The sequence below is a fragment of the Neopsephotus bourkii genome, unplaced genomic scaffold (genome assembly GCF_033783945.1).
Source record: "Neopsephotus bourkii isolate Nb327-2 ecotype Australia unplaced genomic scaffold, CSIRO-AGI_Nbou_v1 NB_1025, whole genome shotgun sequence".
Classification (NCBI taxonomy): Eukaryota; Metazoa; Chordata; class Aves; order Psittaciformes; family Psittacidae; genus Neopsephotus; species Neopsephotus bourkii.
In genome coordinates this window covers 184793-206397 of record NW_026901514.1, presented here as the reverse complement: position 1 = coordinate 206397, position 21605 = coordinate 184793, and the positions used below count along the sequence as shown (strand labels likewise).

General features: G+C 60.7%; 2 protein-coding genes across 5 annotated transcripts; one reads left to right on the top strand and one right to left on the bottom strand.

Moving 5' to 3' along the window:
• The first annotated feature begins 218 nt into the window (after nucleotides 1-218).
• PPP1R10 (protein phosphatase 1 regulatory subunit 10) lies at nucleotides 219-13172 on the top strand. Of its 4 annotated transcripts, none has more exons than XM_061360368.1 (18): nucleotides 219-309; nucleotides 6862-6980; nucleotides 7073-7159; nucleotides 7244-7379; nucleotides 7862-7913; nucleotides 8417-8494; nucleotides 8584-8754; nucleotides 8849-8951; nucleotides 9341-9450; nucleotides 9539-9639; nucleotides 9849-9996; nucleotides 10075-10230; nucleotides 10318-10564; nucleotides 10776-10851; nucleotides 10935-11126; nucleotides 11217-11322; nucleotides 12294-12389; nucleotides 12507-13172. In XM_061360368.1, exons 1-18 carry the CDS (start codon nucleotides 232-234, stop codon nucleotides 13160-13162), a joined length of 2712 nt encoding a protein of 903 aa, XP_061216352.1. In that variant the 5' UTR covers nucleotides 219-231; the 3' UTR covers nucleotides 13163-13172. The 4 variants fall into 4 exon arrangements, with proteins under 4 accessions (XP_061216352.1, XP_061216353.1, XP_061216351.1 ...); XM_061360369.1 differs by lacking the exon at nucleotides 219-309 and adding an exon at nucleotides 3574-3737; XM_061360367.1 differs by lacking the exon at nucleotides 219-309 and adding an exon at nucleotides 5044-5268.
• Nucleotides 13173-15443: 2271 nt separating this feature from the next.
• On the bottom strand, nucleotides 15444-21504 carry ABCF1 (ATP binding cassette subfamily F member 1). Its single transcript, XM_061360371.1, has 26 exons — nucleotides 21423-21504; nucleotides 20707-20753; nucleotides 20534-20617; nucleotides 20295-20430; nucleotides 20147-20181; nucleotides 19924-20034; nucleotides 19764-19829; nucleotides 19616-19681; nucleotides 19462-19533; nucleotides 19279-19359; nucleotides 19050-19175; nucleotides 18580-18680; nucleotides 18399-18484; nucleotides 17768-17907; nucleotides 17540-17688; nucleotides 17378-17461; nucleotides 17169-17293; nucleotides 16981-17093; nucleotides 16717-16888; nucleotides 16556-16630; nucleotides 16399-16469; nucleotides 16267-16299; nucleotides 16028-16196; nucleotides 15858-15922; nucleotides 15701-15773; nucleotides 15444-15622 (listed from the first exon to the last, which is right to left on the bottom strand). The coding sequence occupies exons 1-26, from the start codon at nucleotides 21487-21489 to the stop codon at nucleotides 15456-15458; spliced, it is 2514 nt and encodes an 837-aa protein (XP_061216355.1). The 5' UTR covers nucleotides 21490-21504; the 3' UTR covers nucleotides 15444-15455.
• Nucleotides 21505-21605: the final 101 nt, after the last annotated feature.

The window sequence follows — 21605 nt, the reverse complement described above, 5'->3', positions numbered from 1 at the left end:
GCGCCAAGCCCGACTGCTGCAAGCCACGCCCCCCCAACAACCCCGCAGCCAATCGCTGCCTCCGCTTTGCCCTCCCCTAGCAACAGGCCCCACCGCCCAATAAGCAGCAAAGCACGACGGGATATATCCCCCCTCTCGCCACACACGCTCGCCGCCATTTTGTGGCGCCGGCAGCCATTTTGTGAGCGCCGTGCCTCAGTTTCCCCCAGGGGAAGAAGATGACGCCGGGACATGGCGGGGGGGGTGAAAACGCTTTTATTGCCCCTCAACCGGGGCCGCGGGGGTGCCGGAGGCCGCTCCTTCCTTCAGGTAGTTCCGGTATATGCGGCGGATGCGGGCCACGGCGGCGGCGGGGGGCTGCTGCCACTCGTACCAGGGGTACCAAGGCTGAGGGGGAGCCAGGCCGGGCCGCGGGGGGGTCCTGCTCACGGCCGGGTGCCGGTTGGTGAAGTCCCCTTGGGGTGTGGGCACGAAGGGCACCTGCAGCCAGAGCAGGCCTGCAATGGGGTGAGGGGCTGGGGGCACCCATGGGTGCTGAGCACCCCCCCCCAGCACCCATTATAGGGCCTCACCGTGGTCCTGGGCCTGCGCGATGGCCTGGGAGAGGAGCTTGTGCTGCTTCATGCAGACCCCTGCAGGGGAAGGAGATGGGCGCCGCCATGGCACCCATGGGTGTCTATATAGCATCTATGGGGGTCACTATAGCACCCACGGGTGATGCTGTGGCACCTATGGGTGATGCCATGGCACCCATGGGTGCTGCTATAATGCCTATGGGTGCCACTCTAGCACCTCTGGGAGTCACCATAGCAGCTATGGGTACTCCTATAGCACCTATGGGTGTCACTATAGCGCCTATGGGAGTCACTATAGTGCCTACGTGGGTCACTATAGCACCTATGGGGTTCTCTATAGCATCTATGGGGGTCCTATAGCACCTATGGGGGTCCTATAGCACCTATGGGTGTCACTATAGCGCCTATGTGGGTCCTATAGCACCTATGGTTGCTAGTATAGCATGTATGGGGGTCACTATAGTGCCTACGTGGGTCACTATAGCACCTATAGGGGTCACTGTAGCACTTATGGCTGTTGCTATAGCACCTATGGTTGTCACTATAGCACCCATGAGTGTCACTATAACATATATACGTGTCATTATAACACCCATGGGTGTCACTATAACATACAGATGTCACTCTGGTACCCATGGGTGCCACTACAGCACCTATGGGTGTCACTATACCACATAGCAGTGTCACTACAGCACCCATGAGTGTCACGATACCACGTGGAAACGTCATTATAGCACCCACAGGCGTCACTGTAGCACCCATGAGTGTCCCAATGACACGTGTAAGTGTAATTACGGCACCCATGGGTGGCCCCTACCTGTGCGTGTGGGGTGGAAGATGATGCCTGAGTGCGGGCAGATGAACTGGTCCAGGAGCTTCACGTTCTGTGGGGATGGAGAGGAGGAAAAGGGGAGAAAAAGGTGGAAAAGGGGAGGAAAAAGGAAGGAAAAGGGCAGGAAAAGCCCCCCCCTTACCCTATAATGCACGTGGAGGTTGTGGTCCCGGCAGATGGGGCAGGGGTTCCCCACTGGCTTCCCCTTGCGCTGCAGGGGGGGGGATGAATACGGTCAGAGGGGAACCCCCTGCCCCACATCCCCCCCCACCTGCCCCACATCTCCCCCCCCCCCGTCCCCCCTCACCACACAGGACTTGCGGGTGCGCTGGGGGGGGATGGATCCTTTGTGGTTGCGGCGGTAGCCAAACCAGACGGGTTGGTCGCCATAGGTGGCACGGTACTCTGTGGGGGGGGGATGGACACAACACAGGAGGGTTTTGGGTTGGTTTGGGGGTATTTTGGGGTTTTTAGGGCGCTGATTTTGGGGTGTTTCGGGGTGTATTTGGGGATGGGGACCCCCCCAATACCTTCGCTCTCCAGGTACTCCCAAGGCCGCTCCTCGTAGGGGCTCGGGGGGGGTTTGGCTGCTTCCTGGGTGCTGCAGAGGCGGGGGGTGTCCTGGGGGGATGACGTCACGGCGATGACGTCACGGCGGTGACATAACGGCGTGATGCTTCTCCCCCCTCCCCAATATCAACCCCCACCCCGGTCACCTGACGGGAGCCGCTGTGACGTCACACCGCGAGGAAAGGGGAGGCCGGCGCTAGCGGTGACGTTGCCTATGACGTCACAGCCCAGCTCCCGTGACCTGCCCGCCCGCACGTGGCACAGCACCGGGCCCCGTTTCGTTCCGATCGCTGCCCCGGTTCCCCCCCCCCTCCAATGCCCGGTTCCCCCTCCCCTCTCCCCGCGCCTCACCCGAGCCCACAGCGGCCGCCCCAGTGCCCGCAGGCCGGCTCCGGCCGCCCGCAACAGCGCCACGCTCCTGGGCAGCGCCATCTTTGCCGCCGATCCACCGCTAGGCCCCGCCTGCCCCGGGGTGTGGCGAGGGGCGGGGCGCCGCCATCTTGTTGTACGGCTCCACCTCCCCCTCCGCGCATGCGCGGTGCCCGCCGCTTGAATTAAAACTGCGCCACACCGTTGTGGGGGGTGCGGGGCTGAGGACGCAATAGCGCGCTGCCACTGCGCATGAGCAATCCGCAAGGGTGGGCAGTGCGGAGGCTTCGGCGCAGGCGCGGCCGTGCGTGGTGGGCGTGTCCCGCTATAAAAGCAACCGCCCGCGCTCCCCGCCGCCATTCTGAGGGCTGGGTGAAGGTGAGTAAAGACTTGCGGCAGGCGTGGGGGGGCCCAATGGGTGGGCGCTGTGGGGCGGGGGGGGTCCCCTTTTATATCGCCATCACCCCCTTTGCATTGAGCACGTGGCTGTCTCCCCCCCTTTCCCCATCCCCCGTCGCTGGGGGGGCCGTCGGGGGCGCCCTCAGCTTCCCTCAGCGCTGAGGTAAATCCCCCCCCCCCCTTTCAAAGGGCGATTTCCTTCGGCTTTTTTAACACCCCCCCCTTTAAAGCTTTAACCGGGGATGAGTGCTAATCATTTCGTGTCTTTTCTTCTTTGCTTCTAATTTTTTTCCATTATTTTTTTATTTATTGTGCCCCCACCCCACCCACCCCCTTTTCTCCTGTTGTTTTTTTGTTTCTCCTTTCCCCGCTCCAGGTTCGGTTGCTCTGGAAAGACGCCGGCGCCTTTACCACGAGAAAACAAAACAAAACACACAAAAACAAAACAAAACAAACAAAAAAGAACAAACAAACAAAAAACAAAATATATAAAATCTCTAAAAATACAACAACAACAGCAACAAAAAAGCCAACAAAAAGGGGAGGAAAAAGCTCGCTTCCCCCTTCCCTTTCCCCCCTTCCCAACTTCCCGCCCGGTGCCGTGGAAGAGCCGCCATCGCAGCCTCCGTCCTTTGGACCGCCCTTGGGAAGCCGTTGCAAACCTGAAGGAAACTGCCACTTAGAAACATATCCCCCTCCTTTCTTCTTTCCCCTCTTCCCAGCCCCAAAATCCAAAGGGAAACAGCCAAAACTCCCTGATTTTTTCCGATTTTTTCCGCAAGCTTTTTGATTCTTTTTGCCACCATTTAACGCGACAAAAGCCACTCTTATAGGGAAAAAAACAACCCCAAACCCCCTCCCTTCTGCAGCCCCAAAGCTGCCTTTTTTCCAACCATGACCCAGCCCACAGCAGCTCTTTTTTGGCTCTGAGCACCCCACCAATGCCTAAACCAAAACCTTGAAGCGCAGTCGGCGAGCAAAATAATTGGATAGTAAGTGTTGAATTTCCAACCAGCTCAACCCCCCCCCTTCAAATAGCCCCCCAAAACCCCTCAAAACCACCCAAAAAAGAGCGTAAAGAACGGGAGGAAGGTGTTGGAGGACGCTTGGCCAAAGAGGTTTCAACCGATGCGGGCTTTACCGGGTCCCCAAACCGACCCCAAACCCCCCCCCAAATTGCTCCGAATGCCCCCAAAACGGGGTTTAATGGTGGGGCTCGAGCAATCTGTCCATAAAGATTGCGGAGGGGGGGGGTGGAGGTTGGGGGGGGGAGCGGTGATGCTCAAAAATTGATTTATTTTCTTATTTCTTTGTGTTTTTTAGGTGCCATTTTAGGAGTGGTTTTGCGCAGAGAGAAAGGGGAGAGCGCGCGTGGTTGGGGGGGGGGGATGGTTAAAACGTGGTTCAGTGGTGCCGGGGAGGGGGGTGTAATGTAGAAATAAAGCTCAGGCAGGTGTAGCCGGACCCAAAATCCTGCTTTTTTCAAGCAAAAAAGAACGAGGTTGCTTAAAAAACACCCTTAAATCCAACCCCCCCCCTTCTCCTCCATAAAGGCAGCTCCGGGTGAGGGCCAAGATGGCGCGGCTGCTGCCCGCTCTTTGTCTTTGCCTTTAACTCCTTTGCTCCCTTCCCCCCCCTTTTATTGATTCATTTCATAGCGATTTATTCCATTACAGGTCGGGGGGGGGCTTTGAACCCCTATTTAATACCAGTGTTTTTAGGGGGGGTCCCCAATCTTTAATGAATTGGGGAGGGGGGGGTGCTGTGGTTGACTTGGCGGCCGCGGTGTGGGCAATGGGGGGGGGTTATGGGGGTATTGCTGTTAATGTGTGTTCCCCCCCCACCCTTTTTCCCCCCCGAACCCCCCCCAATTTGGTTGTTTTTGGCTCCTAAGATGGCGCCGGGGCCTCGCCGCCGGCCCTGGCTGATGCAACCACCCAAACCCCTCCCACCGCGCCGCCGGCCAGGGCCCCCCCAGACCTTCACCCCCCCCTTTCCTTACCCATCCTTTTCCCTTCATTCCCCCCCTTTTCCTTGCATTTATCCCAATCCCATTCCCTTAAACCCCCCCCTCGGCTTTCATCCGCAGGACTCTGGTGCCGCACACAGTGGGACCTTGCTTCTCTTGGTGGTTGTGCCCAAAACCCCCCTTTTTCTCCTTAAAAAAAGCAGGATTTGCACTTAATTTCTCGATGATCCCCCCCCCTTTCCTTTTCCCGTCGTTTGCGAGCTCTCCCCATGGGATTTGGGGTGGATTTGAGGGGTTTTTGGTTCATTCTGTGTGTTGCTTGGGGGGGGGGGGCAGCGTTGGCGAGCAACTGATAACCTTGCCTTTATCGTGACAGGGAAATGCTATCACTGGGCTTGACCCCCCCCAAAAAAAGAGCCCTTTTTGGGGGGGCACACCCCAAAACTCCTCACTTTTAGCCCGTTTTCCCCATGACCTTGCCCCCCCTTGGCAGCGTGGAGGTGCTGCGGGCTTTAGGAACAGACAAAAGGCAGGGGAAGAGCAGCACCAAGCGGGTAAGCAACCAAAATCCCCCTTTTTGGTCCCGATTCCATTTCACCCGCTTCATCTTTGAATCCAGGCTTTAACTGGGAATAACCCCCCCAAAACCCCTTCCTTTTGGGCCCTATCCCGGTGCATGCGGCTGCTGCACTGGGTTCAGCCCTCCCCTCCCTGCCCCAACCAACCACGCACCCCAATCTGAAGCTTTTTGGTTAAAAGCAGAGAAAATTCCATCAAATTGGACATTTTTAGGCACAAAATGAAGCGTTTTGGAGCATTTCCCCCCAAATTTGAACCCGGGGGTACAGCCGTTTCCTCCCCAATGTGCTCTCCAGTGATAGCATTACCCTTTGGGGGGGGGCACAGCGGGCTGCCCCCCCCACCTTGTGCTTTTGGGGTCTGTATGACCTCCATCAGAAATGGGGGTTTTGTCCCCCAAAACCAGCATTTGGGGGGGTTCAAACCACGGTGATGGCAATGAGGGGGGGCTGGCGGCTAGGGGTGCTGATAGAGTTGGTGCCCCCCCATTTTGGGGGTGGGATTTACCCCCATTGGGGGACTCAGTGTGTGTTGGGGTCCCTGTCACCCCATGCTGGTGCCTTTGGGGTTGGTGTTTGCTGCTCTGTGACCCCCCCAAAGCCTTAAGGAGTGGGGGCAAAGCCACGGCTGGGCCCCCCTTGTCCTTTGGGACCTCCCATGTCCTGTCCCCCCCCCATAGATTGGTTCCTTTGATGAGGTCAAAGGTTACAGAGGCCTTTGGTGCTTTAAGCAGCCTTTGGGGTTAATGAATTACCCCCAATTAAGAGTTACAGGGGGGGTCGGGGGGGTCCTGCTCCATTTAACCTGCTTTTGTGTCTTTACAGAGGCTCAGCCTGTACCTGGCTCAGCACCCCCCAAAATACCCCCCCAAATTGGGGTGGGGGGGGGCTCTGCTTCCTGTATCCTTTAACCAGCCTGCACTAAGGAAGGCCCAGCTCATTCCTTAAGGATTAAATGGGGGCCACACGGGTGCCCCCCCCAATCCAGGCCAGCCCCACCTCTGCCCTCATTAACTAAGCCAGGCTTAATGAACTTAATGAACCCAGAGCAGCTTCTCATTGACGTCAGTGGCATGACCCCCCCACCCCACCCTGGGGCTGGGTCATTACCAGGGTGTGGGGGGGTGCTAATTAGAGCCTTGGTTGTTAATAGGTGTTGGAGTCATTAATGAGATGGAGGAGGTGATGCTGTTGATGCAATGGGGGGGGGACCCCAAGTCTTGCGCCGGCGCCGCTCCTTGCCCCCCACCTTGCGTCTGTGTCCTTGTGTTGCCCCCTCTTCATTAAGCACCGATTGTTAATTACCCTTTAGGGGGCTCATTTAGCATGGGGGTGCTGCCCCCCCCTCCCATTATGAGGGGGTCCATCCCCTGCTACTGACCTGATGGGGTGACAGTGCCATGAATGGGGCATCCTTTTGTAGGTACCTTTAGGATCCCTTTGGTGTTATCCCTGTGTTAGAAGGGGGGATGGACAAGGGTTAAAGGGGGGACATTGAGGGGGGGTCAGTGCTGTCTTGGGGGTCACTGCTGTCTTAACCCCCCCTTTCTTGTTGTTCCCCCCCCTCAGGGCTCTCCTGCCATGGGCTCGGGCCCCATCGACCCCAAGGAGCTCCTCAAGGGCTTGGATTGCTTCCTGGGCCGCGATGGCGAGGTCAAGAGCATGGAGGGCATCACCAAGATCTTCAAGTGAGTGCCCCCCCATATCCCCCAATGTCCCCCCCATTGTGTCACTGCCATAGAGGGGGGGCTGACCCCTCTTTTCCCCCCATCATTTCCAGCCTGATGAAGGACTCCCAGAAGCTGGTGAGCCGCTGCATCTACCTGAACATCCTGCTGCAGACCCGTGCCCAGGACATCCTGGCCAAGTAAGAGCAATGGGAGCCCATCCAAAGGCTCAGGGCACCCCATTCCCAGCTGCATCCTGAAGGATTCCCCCCCTTTTCCCCTAGGTTCATCCGCATTGGGGGGTACAAACTGCTCAATACCTGGCTCACCGGCTCCAAAGCCTCCAACAACGTCCCCTTCCTGCAGCAGATCCTGCTCACCCTGCAGCATCTGCCTCTCACTGTGGACCACCTCAAACAGGTCGGGGGGCTTTGGGGGGCCTTTTGGGGGGGCTTTGGGATCCCTTTGGGTGCTTTTGGGGACCCCTGGGGTTCCTTTGCTTGTCCTTTGGGTGGCTTTTGTATCTGTGGGATGATTTTGGGGTCCCTTTTTAGATGCCTTTTGGCTCCCTTTTTGGGTGCCTTTTGGGTCCCCTTTTTGCATCCCTTTTGGGTGCCTTCTGGATCCCTGTGGGTGCCTTTAGGATCCTTTTGAGTGCATTTTGGTTGCCTTTTGGTGCATTCTGGGGCACTTTGGATGCTTTCTATCTCCCTTTTTGGGTGCCTCTTGGATCCCTTGGGTGCCCTTTGGATCATTTTGTAGGTGCCCTTTGGGTGCCTTTATGGTGCCTGGATGCCTTTTGGGTCCCTTTGGGTGTCTTTTGGGTGCCTTTGGATCCCTTTTGGTTCCTTGTGGGTCCCTTTGGCCCCTGCCCCTCCGCTCACCCCCATCTCTGCCTGCAGAACAACACAGCCAAGCTGGTGAAGCAGCTCAGCAAGTCCAGCGATGATGAAGGTGAGCACCCCCAGAGAGCCCCCCCAAAACCCCCCATTTACCCCCCTTTCACTCCAGTTTATCTCCCTTAACTCCCATTTACCCCCCTTTACCCCTTTAACTCCCATTTACTCCCCTTTAACCCCCATTTGCCCCCTTTAACTCTCATTTGCCCCCCTTTACCCCCCTTTAACTCCCATTTACCCCCCTTTAACCCCCATTTGTTCCTCTTTACCCCCTTTAACTCTCATTTACCCCCCCTTTAACTCCCATTTGCTGCTCTTTAACTACTTTAACTCCCATTTACACCCTTTAACTCCCATTTGCCCCCTGTTGCCCCCCTTAACCCCAATTTGCCCCCCCTTAACCCCGATTTGCCTCCCTTAACTCCCATTTAACCCCCATTTGCCCCCCTTTAACTCCTCCATTTGCCCCCTTTAACTCCCCTTTAACCCCTCCATTTAACCCCCCTTTAACCCCTCCATTTGCCCCCCTGTAACCCCCTGTCCCCCCCGTCCCCGCAGAGCTCCGCCGCCTCGCCTCCATCCTGGTCAGTGACTGGATGGCTGTCATCCGCTCCCAGAGCAGTGCCCAGCCCAGTGGTGAGCCCCCCCCAGCACCCCCTTCCCTTCCCTTCGCCCCCCCCATTCCACCCCCTCCACCTCACCCTTTCCCATTGCATCTCCTCCAGAACGGGACAAAAAGAAGCGGAAAGAGGAAAGCAAAAGCAAAACCCCCGCCCAGGAGAAGCCCCAGGAGGCCAAAGCTGAGGCCAAGAGCGAGGAGGTGATGGAGAAGAAGAGGGAGAAACCCAAGTCCCTGCGGACCACAGCGCCCAGCCACGCCAAGTTCCGCTCCACGGGTAATTCCCAAGGGAATTCCGGCCTCTTGGGGCTGTTTTGGGGGGTCATGCCCCACTTTGCAGCACCCCACTGACCCTGGTCCCACCCCTGCAGGGCTGGAGATGGAGGTGCCTTCGTTAGTGCCCTTGAAGAAAGTGAACTCTGCTTCCAGCACTGATAAATACAGCCTGAAACCAATGCCCATCAAGAGGCAAAAGTGAGTCTGGGGGGGGTTTGGGGGGTCACTGTGGTGGGTTTAGGGTGCTCAGGGATGGTTTTAGGGTCCTAAAGGCTGGGTTTGGGGTGCTCAGGGCTGGGTTTGGGTGCTCAGGGCTGGTTTAGAGATGCTCAGGGTTGGTTTTGGGTATCTCAGAGCTGGTTTTGGGTACCCAGGGCTGGTTTAGGGGTGCTCAGGGCTGGTTTAGGGGTGCTCAGGGCTGGTTTAGGGGTGCTCAGAGCTGGTTTTGGGTACCCAGGGCTGGTTTAGGGGTGCTCAGGGCTGGTTTAGGGGTGCTCAGGGCTGGTTTAGGGGTGCTCAGGCCTGGGTTTGGGGTGCCCAGGGCTGGTTCTGGGGTCCCTCCTCACCCCTTCCCTGTTCCCCCCCAGCCTCTCCTCGGCCTCCGGCGATGCTCCCCCCGCAGAGAAGAAATACAAACCCCTGAACACGGCCCCCAACGCCACCAAGGAGATCAAAGTCAAGATCATCCCCCCCCAGCGTGAGTGTGGGGGAGCCCTGGGCTGGGTGCGGGGCACCCATGGGTGCTGGGCTTGGGGTGACGCCGCCTCTCCCCCCTTGTCCCACAGCCATGGAGGGCCTGGGCTTCCTGGATGCCCTCAACTCTGCCCCCATCCCCGGCATCAAGATCAAGAAGAAGAAGAAGGTTTTGTCCCCCACCGCGGCCAAGGTGAGGGGGAGATTCCTGGGGTAACGGGGGGCTTTGGTGGGATAACGGGGGGGCTTTTGGTGGGATAACGGGGGGCTTTTGGTGGGATAACGGGGGGCTTTGGTGGGATAACGGGGGGCTTTTGGTGGGATAACGGGGGGGTTTGCTGGGGTAATGGGGCTTCTCCCAGGATCTGGGGGTCTCTTCCTTACCCTGTTCCCTCCCCACAGCCCAGCCCCTTCGAGGGGAAGGCAGCTCCCGAAGCCACCTCCACCAAGCCCTCATCCCCGGAGCCCACCGCGGCCTCGGAGCCCATGGACCCGGACCGGCCCGGGACACCGGTGCCCGCTGTGGAAGTACCGGAGCCCATGGAGACCTGTGAGCGGTGGGGATGGAACGGGTGAACCATTATTGGGGGGTTAAAAGGGGGTGCTGAGGCCTTCGTGCTCCCTGCAGGCCCCTCGGAGGCAGGCGGCGATTCCAAAGGCCTGGAAAACCCTCTGGAAAGCGGGCAGCTCACCAGGAAGGGCCGCAAGAAGAAGACGGTGAGCTGGCCAGAGGAGGGCAGGCTCCGGGAGTACTTCTACTTCGAGCTGGATGAGACAGAGCGAGGTGGGTGCTGCCCTTCCCTAGGCATGGATTGGGAACGGGGGGGTGATCCCAGCCTGATCCCGAGTGACGTTCCCATTGTGGGGACAGTGAACGTGAACAAGATCAAGGACTTTGGGGAAGCGGCCAAGCGGGAGATGCTCAAGGACCGGCAGGCCTTCGAGACGGCGCGGCGCCTGAGCCACGATGCCATGGAGGAGAAGGTGCCATGGATGTACCCCAAGCTCCTGGAGCTCCCGGCTCCCCTCGTGGTGCCGGGCAGTGGGAGCCGGGAGCGCTTCACCCAGGCCGAGAGGGAGAAGGGGATCCTGCAGGAGCTCTTCCTGTCCAAGGAGAGGTGAGCGCATCCCATGGGATCAGCCCCATCTTGGGTTAGGGGTCCTGGTCCCATTCCCGGCATCGGTGGGGCTGGGATCCCTTAGGATCAATGCGCATCTGGATCAGCTCCGCAGCGTTGGGATGGGGCTCCCTATGGATCCAAAGCCTTTGGGATTTGAGGGGATGCCATTGGATCCCTGTGATCACCAACCCCTTTCCCCCCCCTACAGCGTTCCCGACAGCCCACACGAGCCCGATCCCGAATCCTACGAGCCGCTTCCTCCCAAGCTGATCCCATTGGATGAGGTCAGTCCAGCTCCAACCAAACCCCACCCTCTCCCTTCCGACCCCATTGCCCCCATTCCCACCTCTCCTTACCCCCTCCCCAGGACTGCTCCAGTGAGGAAGGGCCTTATCCCGATGGATTGGATCCGGGAGCGGCCTCCCCATCACCTGAGGCCGGTGCCAAGCTCCCACCCGTCCTGGCCAACCTCATGGGAAGCGTTGGAGCCGGGAAGAGCCCCCAGGGCCCGGCCCCGGGTGCAGGCATCAACATGCAGGAGATCCTGAGCTCCATCATGGTATCCGCACCCCATTCCATAGGGATCCAGGGATGGGGGATCTATGGGACCCCCCCATTGAGCCCCTCTCTCTGTGTGTGTGTCCCCCAGGGTGGTCCCAGCACCCACAAGGCTGAGGAGCTCCTCAAGCAACCGGATTACTCGGATAAGATCAAGCATCTCCTGGGGAACCTGCAGGCACCGGGGCCCGGCGGAGGTGAGCGGGAATGTTGGGAACATTGGGAATGCTGGGGGGGGATACAGGGATATGGGGGGGTGGTGGTGGGGGAGATGGTGGAGGGGATGGGGACACTGCCCTAGCATGGGCGTTGGGGTGGCTTTGGCTTGGAGAAGCAATAAGGGCGCTGGTCCTTGTCCCAGCAGGGATACAGGGATGCCTTTGGCTTAGGGATACAGGGATGCTTCTGGCTTAGGGATACAGGGATGCCTTTGGCTTAGGGATACAGGGATGCTTCTGGCTTAGGGATACAGGGATGCTTCTGGCTTAGGGATACAGGGATGCTTCTGGCTTAGGGATACAGGGATGCCTTTGGCTTAGGGATACAGGGATGCCTTTGGCTTAGGGATACAGGGATGCCTTTGGCTTAGGAAGACTGATGGGGACACTGGTCCCTGTCCCATCAGGGATACAGGGATACCTTTGGGTTAGGGCAACCGGGTACAGGGATGCCTTGGCTAGGGATACAGGGATGCTTGGCTTAGGGAACCAACAACCAACAGGGATGCCTTTGGCTTAGGGATACAGGGATGCTTTTGGCTTAGGGGTACAGGGATGCCTTTGGTTTAGGGGTACAGGGATGCCTTTGGTTTAGGGATACAGGATGCCCAGGGATACAGGATGCCTAGATGCCTTTAGGGGTACAGGGATGCCTTTGGTTTAGGAACACTATGGGGACAGTGGTCCCTGTCCCAGCAAGGATACAGGGATGCTTTTGTCTTAGGGACATGATGGGGACACAGATGGGACCGCAGTGTCCTATTCCAGGAGGGATATGGGAATGCCCTTGGTTTAGGGATGTGATGGGGACACTGGTCCCTGTCTCAGCAAGGATACAGGGATGCTTGGTTAAACATCCACAGACTGTGGAGGGGGCCCATAAGGACCAATGGGGGGGTTTAGGGTCCCCCACTCTCCTAACACCCCCCTCTTTCTGTCCCCCCCTCCAGTGCCCCACGGTTTGCTGGGCCCCGGCCCCATGGCCAACGGCTTCCCACCGGGCCCCAAGGCCATGCAGCACTTCCCCCCGGGGGGGCCCATGCCTGGTGAGTGCCCCATAGGGGACAATGGGGGGTGGGGGGGGGGGATGGGACATGGGGGGGGTCACCCCATAACCACCCCCCGCCCCCCCTCACCCTCCTCTCTCCTCTCTCTCCCTGCAGGGCCCCACGGCGGCGGAGGGGGGGGCCCGGGGCTGCCCCCAGGCCCTGGGGGGGGGATGCCCGGGGGGGGCCCCCGGCTGCTGGGGCCGCCCCCTCCCCCACCCCCTCCTCAACGCGGCGGCGACTTCTGGGACCCCCCCGAAGCGGGGGGAGGGGGAGGGGGAGGGGCGATGCGCGGGGGGGGCGGCGGCCCCCACGGTGGGGGAGGGGGCATGCGCGGAGGGGGGGGGCCCTTCCACAGACCCCGAGGGCGCAGCGGGGCCGAGCCCCCCCCGCCCCCCCCGTACCGGTGCCGAGGAGGGGGTGGGGGTGGGGGGGGCCGCAACGGGGGGCCCCCCCCGAGTGGGGGAGGGGGCGGCGCAAGGGGGGGCCCCCCCGGTGATCACGGCAGAGCCCACCCCGGAGAGCACCCCCGCGGCCACGCAGGAGGTAAATGTGGGGGGGGCGGCGGGGGGGGGGCTTGGTTATGGGGGGGGCCCGGCCCCGGCCCTGGTTGGGAGGGGCCTGTGGGTGCCCCCTCCCCCCCACCCCCCCCGCCCCCCCCTTTTCTGCCCCGGTGGCGGGGGGGGGAGCCCCCCCCTCCCCATCACCCCCTGGAGCCCCCCGGGCCGTGGGGCAGGGGCCCCGATTGGCGCCGGCCCCCAATGGGGCTCTAGGGCAGGGAGAGAGGGGAGACCCCCCCCTTCCCCCCCGCCCTCTGCCCCATAGAGCCGCAGGGCATGCTGGGAGTTAAGCCTGGCTCTAGGAGGGGCAGGGGCTATGGGGCTGCCCCATAGCCGTGCACAGGGACCAGCACAGCCCCGTTGCCAGTCTATGGGGCAGAGAGAGGGGTGCTTTGGGGCTCAGCCTGTGGCCCGCAGGGGGTCGGCCCCATTGTGCTTGGGCACCAGCAGGTTGTAGGGCAGGGAATAGGGGTGCTGTGTGGCTCACATCCGCCCCATGGAGAACGCAGCACTACCAGGCTGTGGGGCAGAGATCAGGCACTGTGGGGCTCACATCTGCCCCATGGAGAATGCCCCACCATCAGGCTATAGGGCAGAGATCAGGGCACTGTGGGGCTCTACACCTGCCCCGTAGCAGGTGCAGCATTGAGGTATAGGGCAGGGATAGGTGCACTGTGGGGTTCCCAGTCACCCCCAGCAGCACCCCCTAGGGCAGAGACGAGAGCCTTGTGGGGCTCCTCAGCTGCCCCATAGCGGCTCCACTACCACTCTATGGGGCTCCCAGCCACCCCATAGAGTCCTCACCATCACCCCCCCATAGCGCACAGCTCAAAGCTCTATGGGGCTCCACCATTGCATCCCCTCTGTATCTCTAGACCGCCCCCCTTCCTTCCCCAATGGGGTGCCCCATTGCTGTCCCACACCCGCTGTGGGGCCGGACCCTGATGCCCCCCCTTCATGCCCCCTTTGTCTCACGCAGCCCGGTCCAGCCGCGCCGTCTGCCGCCACTTCCTGCTCAAGGGCAGCTGCAGGTACGAGAACAAGTGTGCCTTCTCCCACCCGCCCCATAGCCGCCCCATAGCTGCCCCATAGCCCCCCCCATAACCCTGCCTCCCCCTCTCGCGCCGCAGCCACCACGTTTATGGCTTCTATGAGGCCTCTTGTGATGCCCCCCCCTTCCCCATTCCCTCCAAGGGGTAATGAGCAGCTATGGGGTGGTGATGGGGTAGGGAATGGTCTCCTGTTGGGGGGGGGAAAGGGGGAGCTATGGGTGTTAATGGCTGCTTATGGGGCGTTAGTGCCCGTCTGTGGGGCAGGGTGATCCCCCTGGGGGTGTTAGTGCCCACCTATGGGGTGTTGATGCCCATCTATGGGGCAGGGTGATCCTCCTGGGGGTGTCAGTACCCCCCCTAAGGGGTGTTAATACCAACTTATGGGGCAGGAAGAACCCTCCTCCGGGTGGCAATGGGCACCTATGGGGTGTAAGCACCCAGCTATGGGGCGGAAATGCCCTCCCTGTGGTCTCCGTCCCCCTTCAAGGGGTGTAAATACCCACTACGGGGTGTAAATAGCCCCCCAGAGATTTTAGCCCCCTCCCCCCCCCGGGGTGTAAGCACCTCCCCAGGGGTATCAATACCAGCTTAGGGGGCACAAACCCCCACTTATGGGGCACATTTACCCACAATAGGGGGGTGTAAATCCTTCCCTACAGGGGGGCCGGTCCCCCCTTGGTGCACCCCGATTTACACCCCCCTTCTGTGTGTACCCCCCTACCCCCATACACTAAATACCCCCCCCTTGCGCCGCCGTTGGGGGGAGGGGCTGCGCCACTGGGGGAGGGGCGAAGGGGGTGGGGGAGGGGCTGCGCCGGAAGCTGTTTTCTGTGAAAACATTGGGTGGGGGAGGGGCGGCGCGGGGCCCCTCCCCCCTTTTGTATATTTTGTACATTAATAATAAACCGATGGTGGAAAAAGGGGCGGGGCCGCCGGTCTGGTCACGTGGTCACTTGGGGGCACAGTCAGAGGTCACTTAGAGCCCACTTGGGGGGCACAATGGAGTCCTATTAAAGGGTCACAACAGGGACACTTAGGGGGCAGAATGGAGAGACTTGGAGGCCCTTTGGGGGGGGCACAGTGAAACCTATTAAGGGGTCATAAGAGAGGCACTTGGGGGCACAATGGAGATCACTTTGGGGGGCACAATGAGGCTATTAAGGGGTCACAATGGGGACACTTGGGGGTCACTAGGAGCCCACTTAGGCACAATAGAGCCATTGAGGTGTCACAAGAGTCACGTAGGGGGCACAATGGAGACACTTGGAGATCACTTTGGGGGGCACAATGGATGCTATTGAGGGGTCACTGAACGCACTGGTTCACTCTGGAACCTACTGACGCACTCAGAATCACTGCACAGCCGCTTTGCACCCAGCTCTTTATTCCAGCCAGGGGTGAGTTGTGGGACAGGGACATCTCTGCCCCACATCTCCCCCCCGAGCCCCCCATCCTCACTCGCGGGGCCGGTGGATCATGACCTCCCCCAAGGCCTCCAGCACCTCCCGTTTGTAATCCTCGAAGTCGCCGTCGATCTGGCTGAGGCCCTGCTCCTCCACCACCCACAGCTGGCAGCTCGTCTCCGTGATCAACCGCGCGTCGTGGCTCACCACGATGACGGCTGCGCGGTGACGTCATCGCCACGTCACGGTGACGTCATCAAACCGTTCCCACCACCGCCTTTCCCCCCCTATCTCACCTCCTTTGTAGTCATTGATGGCGTCAGCCAAAGCGTCAATGGACTCGATGTCCAGGTTGTTGGTGGGTTCATCCTGCCGTGGGAAAAAGGGGTGGAGCCTCAACGCCTGACCACGCCCCTTCCCTCGCTGGCTCCGCCCCCTCCTCCCGTCACTCACCAGGATGAGCACGTCCGGCTCGCGGCACGCCAGCTCCGCGAACACCACGCGCGCCTTCTGCCCGCCTGCGCGAGGGGCGGGGCTCAGCCGCTCGCCTCTCATTGGCTGAGCCTCCCCCCCTCCCTTTTAAGAAGCCACGCCTCATTTCCCACGCCTCCATTCATGCGCACCGGACAGCTTGGCGATCTGCAGCGTGTGTGCGTGGCCCTCCAGGCCGAAGCGGCCCAGGCACTTGCGGGCGTCCTGGTGCGGGAGGTTGAAGCCGCGCTGCAGGTACTCGGCCGCCGTCTCCTCCAGGCGCAGCTGCTCGGCCGCTTGCTGGTTGAAGAACCCCACTTTCTGGGGGGCGGAGCCTCCGTCAGGACACGCCCCTTCTGTTCCACATAGGCTCCACCCCCTCCGCACTCACCAGCCGATGGTTCCTCCGCATCTGCCCCCGTGTCTGCGGGACAGCATCGTTATTAGAACGGGTTGGGTGGGGGGACATCCCCAAACCCCTCCTTGTGCCCCCCATCCCGTTATAGAAGGGGGGGGTCCGTACCGGGGTGAGCTGCCCGGTCAGCAGCTGCAGCAGTGTGCTCTTCCCCACGCCATTGGGCCCCACGATGCAAACTGGGGGTGGTATAAAGGGGGGCCGGTTCAGATGGGCTGGGTCATTGCTGCCCCCCCACTTCCCCTTTGTTTACGTAGGGTCTCACCCCTCGAGTCCATGTCAATGCCGAAGTCCAGGTTGCGGAACAGCAGCTCCTGCCCCTCGTAGCCAAAGTCAACCCCTGGACATAGGGGGGGGGAATGAGAGGTTGGGGTCCCCCCCAACCACCCCATAACCACCCCATAGCCGCCCCCCAAGCGCCGGTACCGTGGAGGCCGAGGATGGGGGGGCTCAGAGGGGGTGGGTTGGGGAAGGTGAAGCGCACGGTGTATTCCCGGGGCCTCTTGAGCAGCTCCGGGGCCTCGGCTGCCTCCTCGTCCGCCCCCCGGCGCCGGCACTTCTGCTGCTTCCGCGTCAGCGCCTCCTTGGTCTGCTTCTCCTGAGGAGCATCCCATGGGAAACCGCATGGATCCATGGGTAAATCCCTTCCGAGGGCGCCTCCATTGATGGGAACGCGCACCCCAAACTCACCGCCTGCTTGGTGGACTTGCCCCCGGCTTTGAGGTCCCGCAGCTTCTTCTCCTGCTTCTCAAACTGCTTGAGCAGCTCCTTCTGCTTCTGCTGGTACATCTTCTTGAAGGTCACTGCAAGGGGGATGCCGAGGGGTAATTACCCCCTTTAACTGCCCCACACCCCCCGGTAATTGCCCCCATACTCACTGTAGTTGCCCCGGTAGTAGAAGAGGCGCTGGGCATCCAAGTGGATGATGTCGGTGCAGACATCATCGAGGAAGCCTTGATCGTGGGACACCACCAGCAGCGTCTTCTTCCAGGTCTGCAGGTAACTGGGACCACAGTGGGGTGGGGGGCACATTGTGGGGACTCCCCCTTTTTGTGTGTGTGCCCCCCTTTTCACCCCCTGTTCTCACTTATTGAGCCAGATGACAGCGTTGAGGTCCAGGTGGTTGGTGGGCTCGTCCAGCATCAGCAGCGTGGGCTCCATGAACAAGGCACTGAACAAGGCACCGTTGATGGATGGGGTTTGGGGGTGCTTGTGCTGTACCCCCCCCCCCCAGAACCCCATCACTTACCGTGCCAGGGACACCCTCATCCGCCACCCCCCGGAGAACTTCCTGGTGGCTCTGTTCTGCATCTCGGGGTTAAAACCCAGCCCGGCCAGGATGCGCCGGGCCTTGGCCTCGGCCGCGGCCGCGCCGATGGCTCGGAGCTCCTCATACACCTGCATTGGGGTCAATGAGAGCCAAGGGGGGGTCTATAGGGTGCCCCCCCCACCCCACAGACATCAATGGGGCCGGTACCTTCTCGAGGCGCTCGGCGGCCGCGTCCTCCCCGCGCTCCAGCAGCGCCTGCAGCCGCTTCTCCTCCTCCAGCAGCCGGAGCCGTTTGGTGTCGGCCTTGAGCACCGCCTGCACCGCGGGGGTGTCGTCGGCCACCACCTCTGGGGACAAGGAGGGGGGGGTTTAGGATGGGTTTCGGGGGGTTTGGGGAGGGGTTAGAGGTGTTTTTGGGGGTGTTTCGGGTGGTTTTTGTGGGTGGTTTTGGGAGGTTTTCAGAGCATTTTGGGGGCTGTTTTGGTTGTTCTGGGGGTGTTTTGTGGGTGTTTTTAGGGGTGTTTTTGGGTGTTCTCATGTTTTCGGGGTGCTTTAGAATTGTTTTAGGGGTGTTTTGGGGTGGTTTTGGGTGTTCTGGGGGTGTTTCGAGGGTGTTTCATGGATGTTTTGGAGTTGTTTTAGGGGTGTTTTTGGTGTGTTTTAGGGGTGTTTTGGATGTGTTTTGGGGGTGTTTTGGAGGTGTTTTAGGGGTGTTTTGGTGTGTTTTAGGGGTGTTTTGGGGGTGCTTTTGGGGTGTTTTGGTGTGTTTTACGGGTGTTTTGGGGGTCTTTTGGAGGTGTTTTAGGGTTACCGGGGACACAGCCCCCCCCGGACCCACCTTGCTCGCAGAGCAGCACATCAATGTTGGGGGGGATGCTCAGCGCCCGGTTCGCGATGTGCTTCAGCAGCGTCGTCTTCCCCTTCCTGGTGCCAAAGGGGGGCTTCGAGGCTGCCATTGACCCCCATAACCCCCCCCTCCCACCACCCCACAGCACACCTAAGGGGGGGGGGGCACCCACCCATTGGGGCCTACGAGCCCATAGCGGCGCCCGGCCACGATGTAGAGGTCGGCGTTGACGTAGAGCTCCTTGCCATGGGCGGAGATGCTGAACTTCTCCAGCTGGGATAGGGAGGGATTTGGGGGGGGGGATCAGGCCTCCGAACCCCCCCCTTCATCCCAGCACCCCCCTTTCCCAGTGCAATGGTAGGGGCCGAAAGGCTTCTTCTCCCCAACAGAATGGGGGGTTCCAGGTCCCACACCGCTTCCCCATTGCAATGGGACGGTCCAGTCCCCCCTTTCCCCAGTATAATGGGAACCAATTGGGAACCAAGTTCCCAATATAATGGGTTCACCCAGCTCCCCCCCTTCCCCATGTCCATAGCCCATTCCATCCCCCCCCAATTTCCCATTACAACAGCGCAGGGTGAGGGGGGACGACACAGGACGTAACCAGATTTTGGGGTGATTTAGGGCGGTTTTGGGGCCCACCTTGATGTCGGAGGCGTTCTCCAGCATGGCCTGGCGCGACGAGAGCTCGGCCTGGGACACCGAGAAGTCCTCCTCGCCCGCTGCTGCCGCTGCCTTGATGGTGGCGACCTGGCGCTCGTACTCCATCTTTGGGAGGGGGGAGAAAGGGAAAGGGGGCGTGGTCAACGCTAAGCCACGCCCCATCCCCCATAGCCACGCCCCTTTGGTACCCAGGCCCAGCCTCCTTTACCTGCTTCTTCATCTTCTTCTTCTCTTTCTTGCTGATGCGGGCGTCGGGCTCTGCCTTCCTCCCCTCCTCCTCCTCCTCGGGCTGCAGCAGGGGACACCCCACACCCCCCAGCCCCACATCAGCCCCACAGCATCTGGGGACTGGGGGTGGGCTCCTTCCTTCCCCTCATCCCAAGGCACTCACAGGTTCGTTGCCCTTCTGGGGCTCTTCGGCCTCATCTTCCTCATCCTCATCCCGAAGGGCTGTGAACTTGTTCTGGGGGGGGGACATGAGACAGTGTAAGGGGGATGTGGGCCCTTAACACCCCCCCCCCAAAGAGGGAACCCCCCCTCCTCACCTTCCTGCCTTTGGGTTTTGTATCCTCATCAGAGCCTTCGGCCTCATCCTCACTGGGGGCTTTTCCCTGTGGGGAAACAGGGATTGAGAGGCCAAAGTGTGGGGACCCCCCCCTCAATGTGGTGCCCCCTCCCCACAGCGTCCTTCACCTGCCGCTTGCTCTTGGTCTTCTCGTTCTTCCGGCTCTTCCTCTTCTTCTCCCCCTCCTCTTCCTCCTGCTGGAGCCACCGGAAGTGGGAATCAGGGATGTGCAGGACCCAGGCTTCGGGGTGCCCCCTGGGCAGCCCTGTCTGTCCCCCCCCCCCCAACCTTATGGCTTTTGCCCTTGCCAGGCCGCGGGGCTGCCTCCTCCTTCCTCTTCTCCTCCTCCTCTTCCTCCTCGCTCTGCTCTTGATTCAGCGCCGCAAAGACATTGCCACCCTGGGGGGGGGGGGGATCCCAAAGCGTTTCCTTCCCCTTCCCAACATTCCAAAATATCCCAATTTCTGCTCCTTTTCCCCCTTGTTTTGGCATCCCCCGCCCATGCGCTCACCTTCCTCCTCCTCCCCCCTTTCCTGGGTGCTGGAGCTGTGGGCGGAGATGAAGGGGATGGAATCAATGCAGGATCGTGGAGCTCCCAGCCCAGCGCTTCCCAATGGGATGCTCCTGGGAACGGGGGTGACGGCAGAGCCGGGCCTCACCTTCCTCCTCCTCCTCCTCCTCGCTGTCAGCAGCCGCCAGCTCCTGCAGGCGCCGGCTCAGCTCCAGCTCCTCGGGCTCTGGCTCCGCCCCCGGCCGCCGCCGCTCTTTCCTCCGCTCCTTTTTCCTCCGGGAAGCCTGGGAAAAGGGGGGGGGGAGGGGAATAACCCCTCATTAACCCCCCCTTCCCTCACCCCATTCATTAGGGCTCAGTCATCACCACCCCCTGTCATTATGGAACCTGCTGGGCCGGTGCCTCCTTGTCCGGGGCCGGGGGGGGCTCAGCGGGCGCCGCTTTCTCCTCCTCCACCAGCTCCTCGAAGAACTGGGGGGCAAAGGGAAGGGTCAGGGGGGGCCGGTGCAGGCGCAGGGGGTGATGGGGATGAAGGAAAGGGGGGGGGCACTGGTGCTCACCGACTTCTTGCCTCGCCGGTCCTTCTTGCCCTTCTTCACCGGCTGGTCTGGGGGGGGAAAGGAAGGAAAAGGGAAGGGAAAGGGGAAGAAAAGGGAAAGGAAAGAAAAAGGAAGGAAAAGTGAAGGAAAAGGGGAAGAAAAAGGAAACAGAAGGAAGAAAAAGGAAGGAAAAAGGAAAAAAAATGGAAGAGAAAGGGAAGGAAAAGGGGAAACAAACAGAAGGGAAGGGAAAGGGAAGGAAAAGAGAAGGGAAAAACAAGGGGAAGGGAAAGGGAAGGAAAAACAAGGGAAAGAGAAGGAAAAGGGAAGAAAAATGGGAAGGGAAAAGGAAAAGGGGGCTCAAGCACCCAGAGCCCCCCCTATGGGCTACAAGTCCCAGGGGACCCGGATGTCCCCCTCCCACCAACCCAACAGTGCAGGCGGGACCCCCCTAAGGGGTTAATTACACCCTCCAAGCGTCATCCCCCCCCCCCCCAAGGGGTTGATCCCATATTCCAAGCGGGAATACCGCCATTCCAAACGGACATCCCCCCTCAAAGGGTTAACCCCCCCCCCCCAAAAAGGTTAAGCCCCCCTCAAGGCCTCAACTCCCCCCCCAAGGCCCCAACTCCCCCTCCAGGGCCCCACCCCGGTCCCCCCCTCCCGCAGCTCCGCGGGGTCCCTGTGGCCCCCTCCCCGGTACCGATCCCGGTTCCGATCCCGGTCCCGGTGCTCACCCGGGCCCTCGCCGTCCCCCCGCCATTCCTCCTGCTTGGCCGCCGCCGGCCGCGCTCCCTTCGGCATGGCCGGGCGCCGCGCACTGCGCCTGCGCGGACACAGACACTCCCACTAGAGCGCCGCCGCTCTTCCGGTCCGCCGCCGCGCCCTGCCGGGATGGAGCAGCTTCCGATTGGCTCGTT